The 11,985-nt window shown below is 34.9% G+C and overlaps 1 protein-coding gene across 1 annotated transcript; it reads right to left on the bottom strand.

Moving 5' to 3' along the window:
* Window positions 1-1,211: 1,211 nt before the first annotated feature.
* Window positions 1,212-7,698, bottom strand: LOC122001495 (CSC1-like protein RXW8). Its single transcript, XM_042556265.1, has 11 exons — window positions 7,500-7,698; window positions 6,801-7,144; window positions 6,310-6,456; window positions 5,433-5,496; window positions 5,117-5,326; window positions 4,481-4,669; window positions 3,520-3,818; window positions 2,915-3,191; window positions 2,407-2,685; window positions 1,860-2,093; window positions 1,212-1,727 (listed from the first exon to the last, which is right to left on the bottom strand). The coding sequence occupies exons 2-11, from the start codon at window positions 7,079-7,081 to the stop codon at window positions 1,425-1,427; spliced, it is 2,283 nt and encodes a 760-aa protein (XP_042412199.1). The 5' UTR covers window positions 7,082-7,144; window positions 7,500-7,698; the 3' UTR covers window positions 1,212-1,424.
* Window positions 7,699-11,985: the final 4,287 nt, after the last annotated feature.

Genomic DNA, 11,985 nt, shown 5'->3' with positions numbered 1-11,985 from the left:
TCCTTGACGGTTTCTACATTAGATGTCAAACAGGTTGTCCCCCATGGAGTTAAGGATGTGACCTCTACATATTTCGTCATTCATCTCCCACTTCTGTTTTGCATGAAGTTTGTCCAATGTCTCCTCTCCTTCATATGTTGGATTTGGGGTGTTGAGCACATAAACCATCTTTAGGGCCACTAAGAAGAAATAAACAGGGATGGATCTAGGCGAAGACAGGAGTGGGTTGAAGCCTTAGTCAAGATCTACTAGAGAATGAGCCAAGGAGGAGTTCATCCACTTGATCTCCCTTCGTCGACGGTCAACAACTTGATCGCCTCCGCTTGTCCACACTCATGAATTCCTCCACCCTTTAGTCGCCCATTTTAACATGCATTTGTTGTTTAACATGCTGAACTTAGGTGGTGATGATAAGGTACTTCTTACCGTATGTATGTCGCATCTTTAATTAGTTTCATCATATCCTCCTCCTAGTGTCCTCATCTAATTTTTTTTTCTAGATAAATGCATGTAAAAAAAAATTATTTAACGATCAAATACCATCCCCAAGTAGCATGATAGTATGGCCTTTTAGATGGATAGGGATGGAAGAATAGTAAATCATGATATCGAATGGCCTTCTAGATGGAAAGAATTTATTCCCTAAGACAATAAAGTCTTAAGAAATTTGAACCTTACTCCTGACAATTCTAACTTAGTTAGGCCCATGGCACTAAAACAATCAATTTTAATTTACACATTACGTACTCGAAGTCAGGCTTGTTACCTACTTCATCTGTTTTTTTTTTAAAAAAAAAAAAACGAAATATCACACATATCATATCTCCCCTTTTTTTTTTTTAATATTAATTGTCAAAATAATCGATTTAATCTCATAAAAATTTTCTATTGACTATCAAGATAAATTAAAAATAATAAATTAATGCTAACAGTCAGTCATTGACAATTAATTCAAACTCCCCTTAACAGTCAATGTCACAAACAATTCAAACTCCTAGAGTATAATATCTAGTATCATAAATAATCAAACTCCTCAAAGTGTAATATATTCCGAGTGACGACTTTGATGAATCCATTTCAAAGTAGAGGCAGTCAGCCATGGCTCTCGACCAGTTGGTTTTCAATCATATACAATAAATAATAGGAAGGATCATTTTTTAAAAAAAAAAAAATCATTTGATCATCCAGCCACTCAATTTTCCACAAGTAGCTTAAGGTTCAGCGTATGATACATCCATAATCCATGGTAACTATCATCTTACAATTTTGCCTCTTGTGCTTGTAATAAAAAAAAATAGCACTACAAAATTCCTTTGAAGATATTGATATCTACACTAAAGAATATGTGTGGAACTAAAGTGTTTTAAAATATTGAGAATGATATTATAATCCTGTGAGACTGACTGGTGTATCCGCAAGCAGTCTCAAGAACTTATTATCCTTTGATTTGATAAATTCCTGTTTTGCAGTGAGAAAAGCATGCTGACAGCATCAACAGCTTGTCGGAGTCGAAAGACTTTAGGAAGCGTTGGATGCTTGACATCCACTTGTAAATCGTCACCCGACATGTCTTTCTTATCGACGCCGCTCGAACCTTCTCCATCTTCATCTGGCGTACAACTGCTGGAGATTTCTGCAGGAAACTGGCAATAGGCAGAAAACAGCTGTTCGTGAATTTGTTCCATTCTTCCAGTTTCCTCATCTTCCTTGTCCCTATCGATCAAGTCCTATAAGTTCACTAAAAGCCATTAGAAAAAATGGTCGAGTATATCGACAATATCTTTGAGAGTAACAAAGAACAATGCAAGTCAATAATCTACTAACTACATGCTAAAAATTTAAATCTAATACAGACCAACCTGTGCTGGGAGGTTCTTAAACAGTGGATGAAACCGTTGCCTGCAGTACTCATTGAAAAGCAGAGTTAAGATCAAAAGTGGAATCATGAACCCTGAGGCAACAGTTGATTCCTTGAGGCCAAAAACACCGAGAGCGATTACTTGTGCCATTACTAATGAAAAGATTGTTGTGTTGTGGACTATAGGCCACATTCTTCCACCAGTTTCGTATCGTGTGATGTAAACATTCATGATCTGCCCATAAGAGGATCAGTATAAACCATTGCACTGTTTCTGAATATAATATAGAATACTCAAAAACTGAAGGAAAAAAAAAATGCTGTGTGAGAAAGATGAAGTGTTAAAGGAAATCAAACATATTTAATCCTTGCATTCATTACATTGACATGTTAACTGACTGCTGTGCTTCCGAGTTGTGATACCAAATGACAGAGCCGAATAACTAAAGCAGATTATAAGATTGCTTTGTTTGACATCATATGTAGTCAAACTTTTATGTAATGCCTTCTCGGTTGAATAACTTAAAATAACAAAGCACAGTACTTGCCTGGTTACGATACACAACATATCCAAGGAGAAAGTAGACCAGCAAGAATGGCAAGATTAGAGGTGCCAATATGGCACATGTGAAACCAAGTAGTCCAAATAGAAGAACTCTTGGAACTTCTGTATGATAAGGAAACGATAGAATGCAATCAGGATCCTCCTCCATAATTCGAAAGATATACCTCCTAAAAAAATTCCATAAGAGGGCAAATGGCTGCATTATCTCAGTCGACAAACTTGCCCAACCAGAAGTGAGAACATATGTGATAAACAATGTGGCCTGTATCCAACCAAAAACAATCACAGCACTAGACATGATTAAAGACAAAAACCATAGCAAGTCAATCCTAATTGAGAAGAAGTTCCAAATCTTATGGACAATTCATTTTAATATTGTATTTCTCAACCTTTTTTAGAGATATTGGTTGGGAATTGGCCATATTTTTAATTCTTGTGGATTTTGAAATGACGAAAGAAAGATAACCATTTTTTGTAAAAGAGACAATTACCTGCCTCGGTACAGCTTTAGCCAATTGGGTAGGAATGTCCTTTGGGCTCGATATTACATTGAGTTGGTTAATGACGGAACCAGATAGAACATTAACGAAGAATACATTCCAGATAGTGAAATATAAGACTTTAGTGCATGCACTCTTTTTCCTTGCACTGCGTGAAATCGGTCCTTCCACAGAAGAAAACAACAACATCAACGGAGGAACTGTGTAAAGAAATAATTGTAAGATGACACTCGGGAGGTACCCCGTCACTATTTGTATCATAAAATCCCTGCACATTAAATATATTACAAATATATAATTAAAAAATTGTCAGAAAAGTGCTAATAAAAATGCTATAGCTGATCCAAGGAAGTCTAATATATCAGCTGTGAACCATTTGAGTGATTTACCAGATTCTTATGCTAAAAACTAATTATATTCATAGACACAACTATAAGAAAATTAAAAATTATTTCATAATCTAATATTTTCTAGAGATAAAAGAAAAAAGTTAAATAATTGTTAACTGATTTAATAATTTAAAATTTGATCTTGAGATCATGAACTTGACTTAGTATGTAGATTTTCATGTACCACAAGTTAGACGAAGTACTTACTTTTTTAGTATGCCTTTTAAAAAGGGTAACCGCTGTTGTAACTGATCTAGTTGAGATAAACCTTGGACAAAGGTCACTGGAATGATGAACAAGACCACAAACACAATACAACCTAGAAGAGTAGATATTCGCCGAACCCAAAGCTGTCGATATGGCAACCAAAGATTTGACCAGTACACATCATGGGGTTCTGGAGCAAGATCAATGACCCACAACATAGGATTTGATGATTGGAGAACTTTTGAAGTAACCAATGCAGCATACCGAGTTCTAAAAAACACAAAAGCAGCAGCACATTCCTGTACAAATTTAGTGCAAAATATTGAGTAATGATAACATAACTGAACCATTTCACTAATCAAAGAAAAGTAATTCCTTGACATATTTGACACATTATCATCCAATGCATGTAGAAACATAAGTAGCAAATTTAACTTCAATTATAATCTAATATTAGATGTGGCCAAGAATATATCATTATAGTAGGGCCTACATAATTACAAAGTATAAAGAATCATACAGCTTGTAAATAATTAGAACACAGAATATTTGATACTATGAAGTAGACATGACATTGACAAAGAGAAGAAAAATAGCGACTGAAATATAAACTAGCTCAGTGTTATATGATTTATAACTTTTGCTGCCCCATAAAAATTCTTGAAACCAAACAAACAAGATTAATAATTTCACAGGACAGAGGGACTAGATTTAACTATCGCTAGTAGTTTGGATCTAGGATAAGTACTGAGGCTATTGCCTGTAGTACACATTTTATTCCATAAATGATTTCATGTTTTTTTCCCCTGTACTACTAATGTCATTACTATGCTACACAAAAGAGAATGATCTGGAGTCATTACAAAATACTTCACAACATTGCATAGCAGAAGAAACCCACTTCAAAAAAATTGCAAAATGAAAGAGGCAGAAAAGGACTTCTACTTCCCAATTGCGTCACCTTATTTTTCTCAGTCAACGGATGATTAAGGATCACTTTCTTGTTACTTTCAGATTGACTCCGAAATAACTGGAAACCATTAGATTTTCCTCCACAAAGACCACACCTTGAAAGTTTAAGACGAAATCTCTTATCATGAGCACAATGATTGAAGTGCACAAACTTCTTATAAACTTTCTCTGCGCCGCTCTGGAAGAAGAAAAATATTAGTGCAATGTGAATCTTTAGTGAGCAAAGAAGAGATTTAATGATAGAGAGAGCAAGTACATAATAACATTAAAACATAGGAAATGCAAAGCTACCCATGCATGCATGAAGAGACAAAATATATACACTAACTCAGAAAAGATCCTGTTTTGATTGTGAACTAATCAATTTCAAGAAATGAAAATGACAAACAAACCAATCCATAGGAAATTATCACTACAAATGCAAGATAAGCATAAGCGAGCATAGTATCTACTTTAAATTTAAAGTGACCAAAAATGGGATGGGAAAATCAATGTACTGGCATGGTAACTAATAACTGTCCTTCCATCAGTATTCAGCTTGAGATATATATATATATATATATATATAAAGGAGAAAAGAGCACATCAAGCCCTTTTAATAAATCAAACACATAAGATTATATACCATAATTTTTTGGACTTTTCCAACCCGATAAATCATTTGATGTGAAAGGTAACTTGGGCCATGATATCTTGTGAAAAAGTTCCTGACAGTATCAGTGAGTGGATCTTCTGTTGACTTTGGAATGCCACGAACAAGTACAGTAAATTGGCTAGGGTTGGGGAGTGATCGAGTAATATAAAACTGCCTCAATTTAGAAATGCCTTTGTACTCCTGTGCAACATTGAACAATCTCAATAGTCAGTATAAAATTTTATAATGGTCTAATCTGAAAGAAAATTGCTGTCAGAAAATCAACTAAATAGAATTAAGTTCTTACAAAGTAGAGAAGAATACAAGCTGAAATGGATATTATATAGAGAGCAAGACAATGTACCCAAAGCCTGCAAAGAATAATTGTTAGCTAGTGAAAATAAACAAATTTCCAGAATTAATCTTCCAACAAGCACCATTTTTGTGAAAAATCAATAATTGCACACTATAGAAGAAAAATAATAAAATCAGAGAAAGTGCCATAACTATTTTATGCAAAAACTAATTGATTCAATCTTGAAATTGTTATTGAAAATATTCTACTTGAGATTTTTGGCTCGTGTAATTATCCAGATGTCCCATTATGCAGGTAACAACTACTTGTGGTGTGTATTCTATTGACATCTAACGTTCATCTTGGTCCTGAACATAAGCATGGATGTGAAAGGATATACTATTCCTGCACTAAGCAGTCCTTTCATAAACCATGTGAGCCTTCAAGTGTGCTTTGTAGTGAGAATAAAAAATATAGATGGACATTCTAGGTGCCTATTACTCCAACACTTGGTATGAATTTTGACTCTAATGAACAGGAATTATTTCTGCCCATCTTCCATTTAAATTATGTGAGGGTTAAGTAATGCATTTTTATGATCGCTGGACATACGAGACCAAATATCACATAGTAATAACAACTGTCATCATATGCACCCATCTATATTCAAGTGATCCACCCAAGTAGACTATACTCATTGACGATTTTTAGAAAATAAAAATCCAATTTTTTATACTGCAGATCATAGTTCACAATAAAAACTTCATCAAATCTAATTTACAGTGAAAAATACCTTAATGCCAAAAAAACACCATAATATAATTTAAAATGTCAATAATAAAGAATAAATAAGATTCTAATGCACCTTGCAATTCAAGTTAGTGCTTACCATCGTGATTTGGCCATGACATTACTGATGTTAAATACATCTAATGATTCTGACGGAATGTGGACATGATGCATTTCTTGCCCAAAATAGTTCAGCGGAAGGATACCAAATAAGCATATAGAAGCAGCTACAGAAAAAACCCGTATACTGTTCAATTTAAGTCAAATCAAGAATCAGTGATTCAATCCTGTAAGAGAAATTGCAGTTGCTACATGTATAGAGATAAAATACAAAAAAGAAAAAAAAAATAGCTGTGATCAAATTGTGACAATCCACACAAGAAATTGACCGACATATATTTTGAAGGAAAAAAACAAAAAACTATACATGTGTGCTCAGGTCAACCAGGCATGGACAATAATATGCTATCCAGGATTATCGCCATTCTGATCTTGAGACAACAATTTTGAGTAGTAACGTCTACCTCTTGCAATTTCAAGAAGAATGACTAAAAATTAAATGTTGAAGAGTTTATCATGAATATTATTCACCTGAAAACAATGGCCCTAATGAATACAACTGCGTCCAAGCCCCCAGCAGATAGGATCTCCTCTTCCGTGTATTGCCAAGCTTTCAAAATCCAACTCGGTGAAGGAACAAATCTCTCCAGAACATATGAGTCCCGCTGTCGTCCGTGCTCCTCTGCGAGCCTCCGCCCAAAGTAAACACTGATATTTCCTGGCTGCTTTCTGAGCACCGAATAGAGAGATAATAGCAGAGCGCAGACGCCAATGTTAATACCCGCAGATGTCAAAAGAGCAGAAAGCTTCATCACTTCCTCGTATCAACAAGCACCCTCACCCATTAAACATCCACTACTTCCTCGCATCGCATACTGCAAAAGTTCCAACCTTTAGCGACAAAATTACGACTCTTACTCAGCAGTCACCGGACATAAAGGTCGTGACGAAGAATTCACTTTGGCGGACGCCAAAATTCAAGCAAACAATTTTTGTCGAAGAATATAAGGCACGAAACAATCCACCCTATCACTCTCTCTAATTATAGAAACCGATACAACCACCCCGAAGATTTGACCGAGTTGGGTAAAAAAGGGTTAGGAGAAGAGCGCCAGTAAGGAACCGACAGGAAGGAGGGATCTTTCTCCCGGGAACGAACAGAAACCCTAAAACGGCACAAAAAACCGGCATTTCTCCGATGAGAAAATTTGCGATCTTAACACGAAATACCTGTGCGACGAACAAACGCCTAGCAAGGAAGCAAGATTCGAGATCGACGGAGAAGACAGAAGTGCGGGAACAAGGAACCAGCCTGGGAGAGAAATCACGCATGGAACCGCACAATGAATAAAGGGAAAATGATTGGAGAGTTGAGGGTGAAGAGGATTCAGAAGGAACGAGATTATCCGAGAAAGGCGGGGTTCGGTACTGAAAGAGAGACGCGTGGCGCGTGCTTAATGATGGGTCGGCGCCGCTATGCTTACTGAGACCCCGTCGAAGTATGCGATCGGACGTCTCCCAGCCGACGCGAATTGAGCGCGGTCAGCCGAACCGGACCGGTTTGTGTCTGTTGGTCTGAATTGCACTTGGTTCGGACCAAATGTCTTTTGTTAACTCATGGAATTTCAAATCGGTACGATAATTTGTCATCCTTTTCTGAGATCAATAACTTCAAACTCGAATTGGTTCGAGTAAGCCGCGGACGGTAATGAACCGGGTTCGTTTGGATAATAAACCCAGACAGGCCATGTGGGCCGATATCCAAGTTGTGGTGATGTGGACAGTGAATGATATGTCAAGGCACTGGATGCATGTGAATTAAAAAGGCACTGGATGCATGTGAATTATAAGTAGTATATTACTTAACAAACAAAAAACAGGCGTTATGCTTTTAATTGAAGTTTGACTCGTAAAATAATGGTGATTTAGTCAATGAACTCATAATTATTTTAATCAGTTGCCAAAATACAAAGGGAGAGCAATTCAATACTTGCACTCTCCTATTTATAAAATAATCAATTTACCATAAATTAAACCAGAAGATACTTGTATCATATCAATTTTACTATAATATCTATAAAATTTAGAATAAATTATCTATTTTATTAAATTTAATTTAGATAATTATTTTTTATTACATGCTACATTAGTTATCCTAAAATTTTTATTTTTTATTATTTTCTTTTCTCTCATCCACTTTTTATTATTTTTTCGACTTCTTATATAATAGCTATTTTTCATTACTCAATCTATTTCCTTTATTTTTTTTTCCTACAAATTAAAGAATATTTTAATATTTAGATAATTTTATTTCCTAAATTTAGAGAAATAATATTCATGAAAATTAAATTTAGGAAATAAATAGGGTAACTATAGAAAGAGTTTTTTTTACTTAAAATATAAAATTTAAGATAAATTTTATATTTAGAGAATATCATATGGATACTCTAAATAATATATGAGAATCGATTTAGTGATAATTATATTTTGTATAAATGATTGGACCTGCCTTCATTTATCATCCTCAAGATATATACAAAATAAATATATAATATAATTTTTTTAATTTAATGCCCACACAAGTAAGTATATATATATATATATATCGTGCAGCATATCAACTTTTTGTTTTTTATTAAATTTTGTATTAAAAATAATTAAAATATTTTTTTTAAGATTTTATTTCTACGATTCAAGTTTTCCAATTGGATTATAATTTTTAAACTAATTTTTTTTTAAGATTTTACCTTAGGGTAATATTAATGTATTAAGGATTTATACATGGAAATGTTGATTTTTTTTAATTCAAAATCTAAAAAATAATAGATATTTTTTAAAATTTTGAATTAAAAAAGGTAATTAAAATATTTTTTTAATATTTTATTTCTAGGTTCAGGCTTTCCAATTGGGTTATAATTTTTAAGTTATTTTTTTAAAGATTTTACCTCTAGGGTTTAGGCTTCCCAATTAGGTTATAGTGTTTAGTTAAAAGAAAAATTAAAAATAAAATAAATTTAAGTATTTACATAGTATCGTAATATGTTTAGAGGATATATCCATGTATTAGGGGTTTATATAAGGAAATGTTGAATTTTTTAAATTCAAAATCTTAAAAAATTAATTTAAAAAAAAAACTTGAAAGCTGATATGCTGTGTGACACGTACAATCATGCACTATAGCATCGCATAGCATATCAGAACTCTATAGATATATATATACACCTTGCACACCTTACACAAACACTATGTATAATTTTTAGAATTTAGACTTTAGGTTTAGATTTTAGGATTTAGACTTATATAATATTTAGATTATAGAATAAATTTTAAAAATAATTACACATGATACTCATGAGTTGTGCAGCATAAGATATAGCCAGGAGGCAAAGGAACTCTGTGCATTGCCCCTCCCCCCAGTCTATGAGGATGAGGAGAACGTCCTCAGAAATACGCTCATCTCGTCGACGGTCAACCGATCACATCGCTGACCAAAGTGGTCTCGCTGGCGCCTTGTACTGCTCTGCCATCCCTCCTTGAGTCCTCATCCTGCTAAATGGTACTACTTTGCAAATGATCCGTAGGTTTTTAAATTATTATCGGGTCAGATCATGTTTCCCGTACATGTAGGACCGTTGGGCCGGCTAGAGGGGTTGGTAAATAACCTGTCAATTAAAAACAAACAACCCTTCCTCGAACGATTAAGCTAACACTTTTAAAATGAATTAAGCAGATAAATAAAAGCATAAAAGAAGAAAACGAGGCACCAGATGTTTACTTGGTTACAACCGATGTGGTTGTTAATCCAAGAAAGATTAAGCTCAAAAACTCCTTCAGGCGGAGAAGCCTCTTATAGCGTTTAGGCACAGAAAATAGAAGCTTAACTACAACTAAAGCATACAAGTGTTTGGAAATAGAATGATCGTGATTGTTTTTAAAAGCTTCTGGACCAAGGCTATATTTATAGCCTTGGTCGGGGCGCCTGGATGGGTTCCGGGCGCCCTGGGGGGATAAAATTTATCCCCCAACGGTTGGATCGAGTCAAAGCTCGATCCTGTGAAAAAGTCCCTTCCGGGCGCCCCGGATGGTTCCGGGCGCCCCGGATAGTTCCGGGCGCCCGGAGCCAAAAGTCAACCCAGTTGACTTTTGGTCCGTGTTCTCTTCTCCGGTGTCCGGGTCTTCCGCTTCGGCTCCGCTTGCTTGGGTGATCTCGACATCGGAATAGGGCTCACCCAACCCATCTTCCGGCTTTTCAAGCGTGCTTCCTCCGCTTGTCCCTCGGAATTACTGCGTGTCCCTTCTCGTCCACCAGCGTACTCATCCGCAGACTTCCCTGGCGCACCCGTGCCGACCTTCGCTAGCTGCGTCTCTTGCTCCGGAGCAATCTTCCGCTCGCCAGACGAACCACCACCGCACTTCCTTCTCACTCTTCCAAAGACTCGTCCCTCGACGCAACAGGTCCCTTCTCGCTAGTGCTTCTTCCGCTCGAGTACCTGTGCTCCTAAGCTCCTGCACACTTAGACACAAGGTTAGAAACAACGCAGGACCTAACTTAACTTGTTGATCACACCAAAACAACCTTGGGGTTCCAACAATCTCCCTTTTTGGTGTGATCAACCCAAGTTAAGCTAGGGTCAACAATAGATATGAAATTAAACAGTTTATTGCAATAACATGCAACATGATAGAAAAAATTAAATTTCAAACATTTTAATTTTCAATTTTGTCTACCTCCCCCTAGACTTATACTTTCCCTTCTCCCCCTTTGATCACAATAAAAATGGGGTACAAACGAAATCTAAGGGTTGACATTAAAAAAAATTTTGAAACTATATTTCAATAATTTTCAGGGAAATATTTCTAAGTCAAGATAAATTTCTAAGTCATTCGACATCAAGATTAAGAAGTTTTTAAACAGAAAGCTTTATGCAAGAAAATTTCAGAGAATTAATAACATAAAGAGAAATTTTCTATGCATTTATTTATTTATATATTTTATGCTTTAATCAGAAGGTTTAAATTTCCATTTTAATTTATCAGAAATTCTTAAGTCACACTTTTTCAGATTAACAGCAGAAAATATTAAACATGCAACAATTTGTATCATGTTAATTTCTATTATTTTTTGAATTTCAAGTTCACAAAAATATTTCGATAGCATAGATTCTAACTTGATAAAAATTTTCGATGCTATAAAAAATTCTTTCGACAATGTGCAAAATTCGTTTGAAAGAATGTTTTGTAATTTGCAAGAAAAAAATTCTAATTTGCAGGAATTTATTAATAATAGATTTCTTAATCCGAAACACTTTTTCGTTGTCTCATTTTCTGAATTGCAAAACTCTTTCGAGAAAGTAATTTGTAATTCGAGAAAATATTCGAAGAAAGTTTTTGACATCATTTCTAATTTGCATAACTCTTTTGAAAAAATATTTTGCAATTTACAAAAGTTTTTCGACAAGATTTCTAACTTGCAAAATTCTTTTAATAATAATTTGCAAGGCAAGTTTGACAATTGATTTTCTAATTCGAAAAATTCTTTCGATGATTCAATTTCTGATTCGAAAGACTCTTCAGGCAATTTTTCGATTGAATCATTTAATTGATCAGAGGTTCGAATCCATACCTGACTTACCTTTTCGGTAGTTGATTCTCCCCCTGTCGAGTTGCTTTTATCCGAAGATTCTCCCCCTTCATCACTCTCGGGATGTACTTCGGC

The sequence above is a fragment of the Zingiber officinale genome, chromosome 7A (genome assembly GCF_018446385.1).
Source record: "Zingiber officinale cultivar Zhangliang chromosome 7A, Zo_v1.1, whole genome shotgun sequence".
NCBI classification, from domain to species: Eukaryota; Viridiplantae; Streptophyta; class Magnoliopsida; order Zingiberales; family Zingiberaceae; genus Zingiber; species Zingiber officinale.
This window is presented reverse-complemented; position numbering and strand designations above follow the sequence as displayed.

Excerpts from the sequence above, each read along its gene's own strand:
- LOC122001495 (XM_042556265.1), bottom strand. The coding sequence starts at position 7,081 with ATGAAGCTTTCTGCTCTTTTGACATCTGCGGGTATTAACATTGGCGTC. Across the intron at positions 5,497-6,309 it reads GTCATGGCCAAATCACGATG|GCTTTGGGTACATTGTCTTG; the intron begins GTAAGCACTAAC and ends TATTCTTTGCAG. Across the intron at positions 3,819-4,480 it reads CGTTGACTGAGAAAAATAAG|GAATGTGCTGCTGCTTTTGT; the intron begins GTGACGCAATTG and ends AAATTTGTACAG.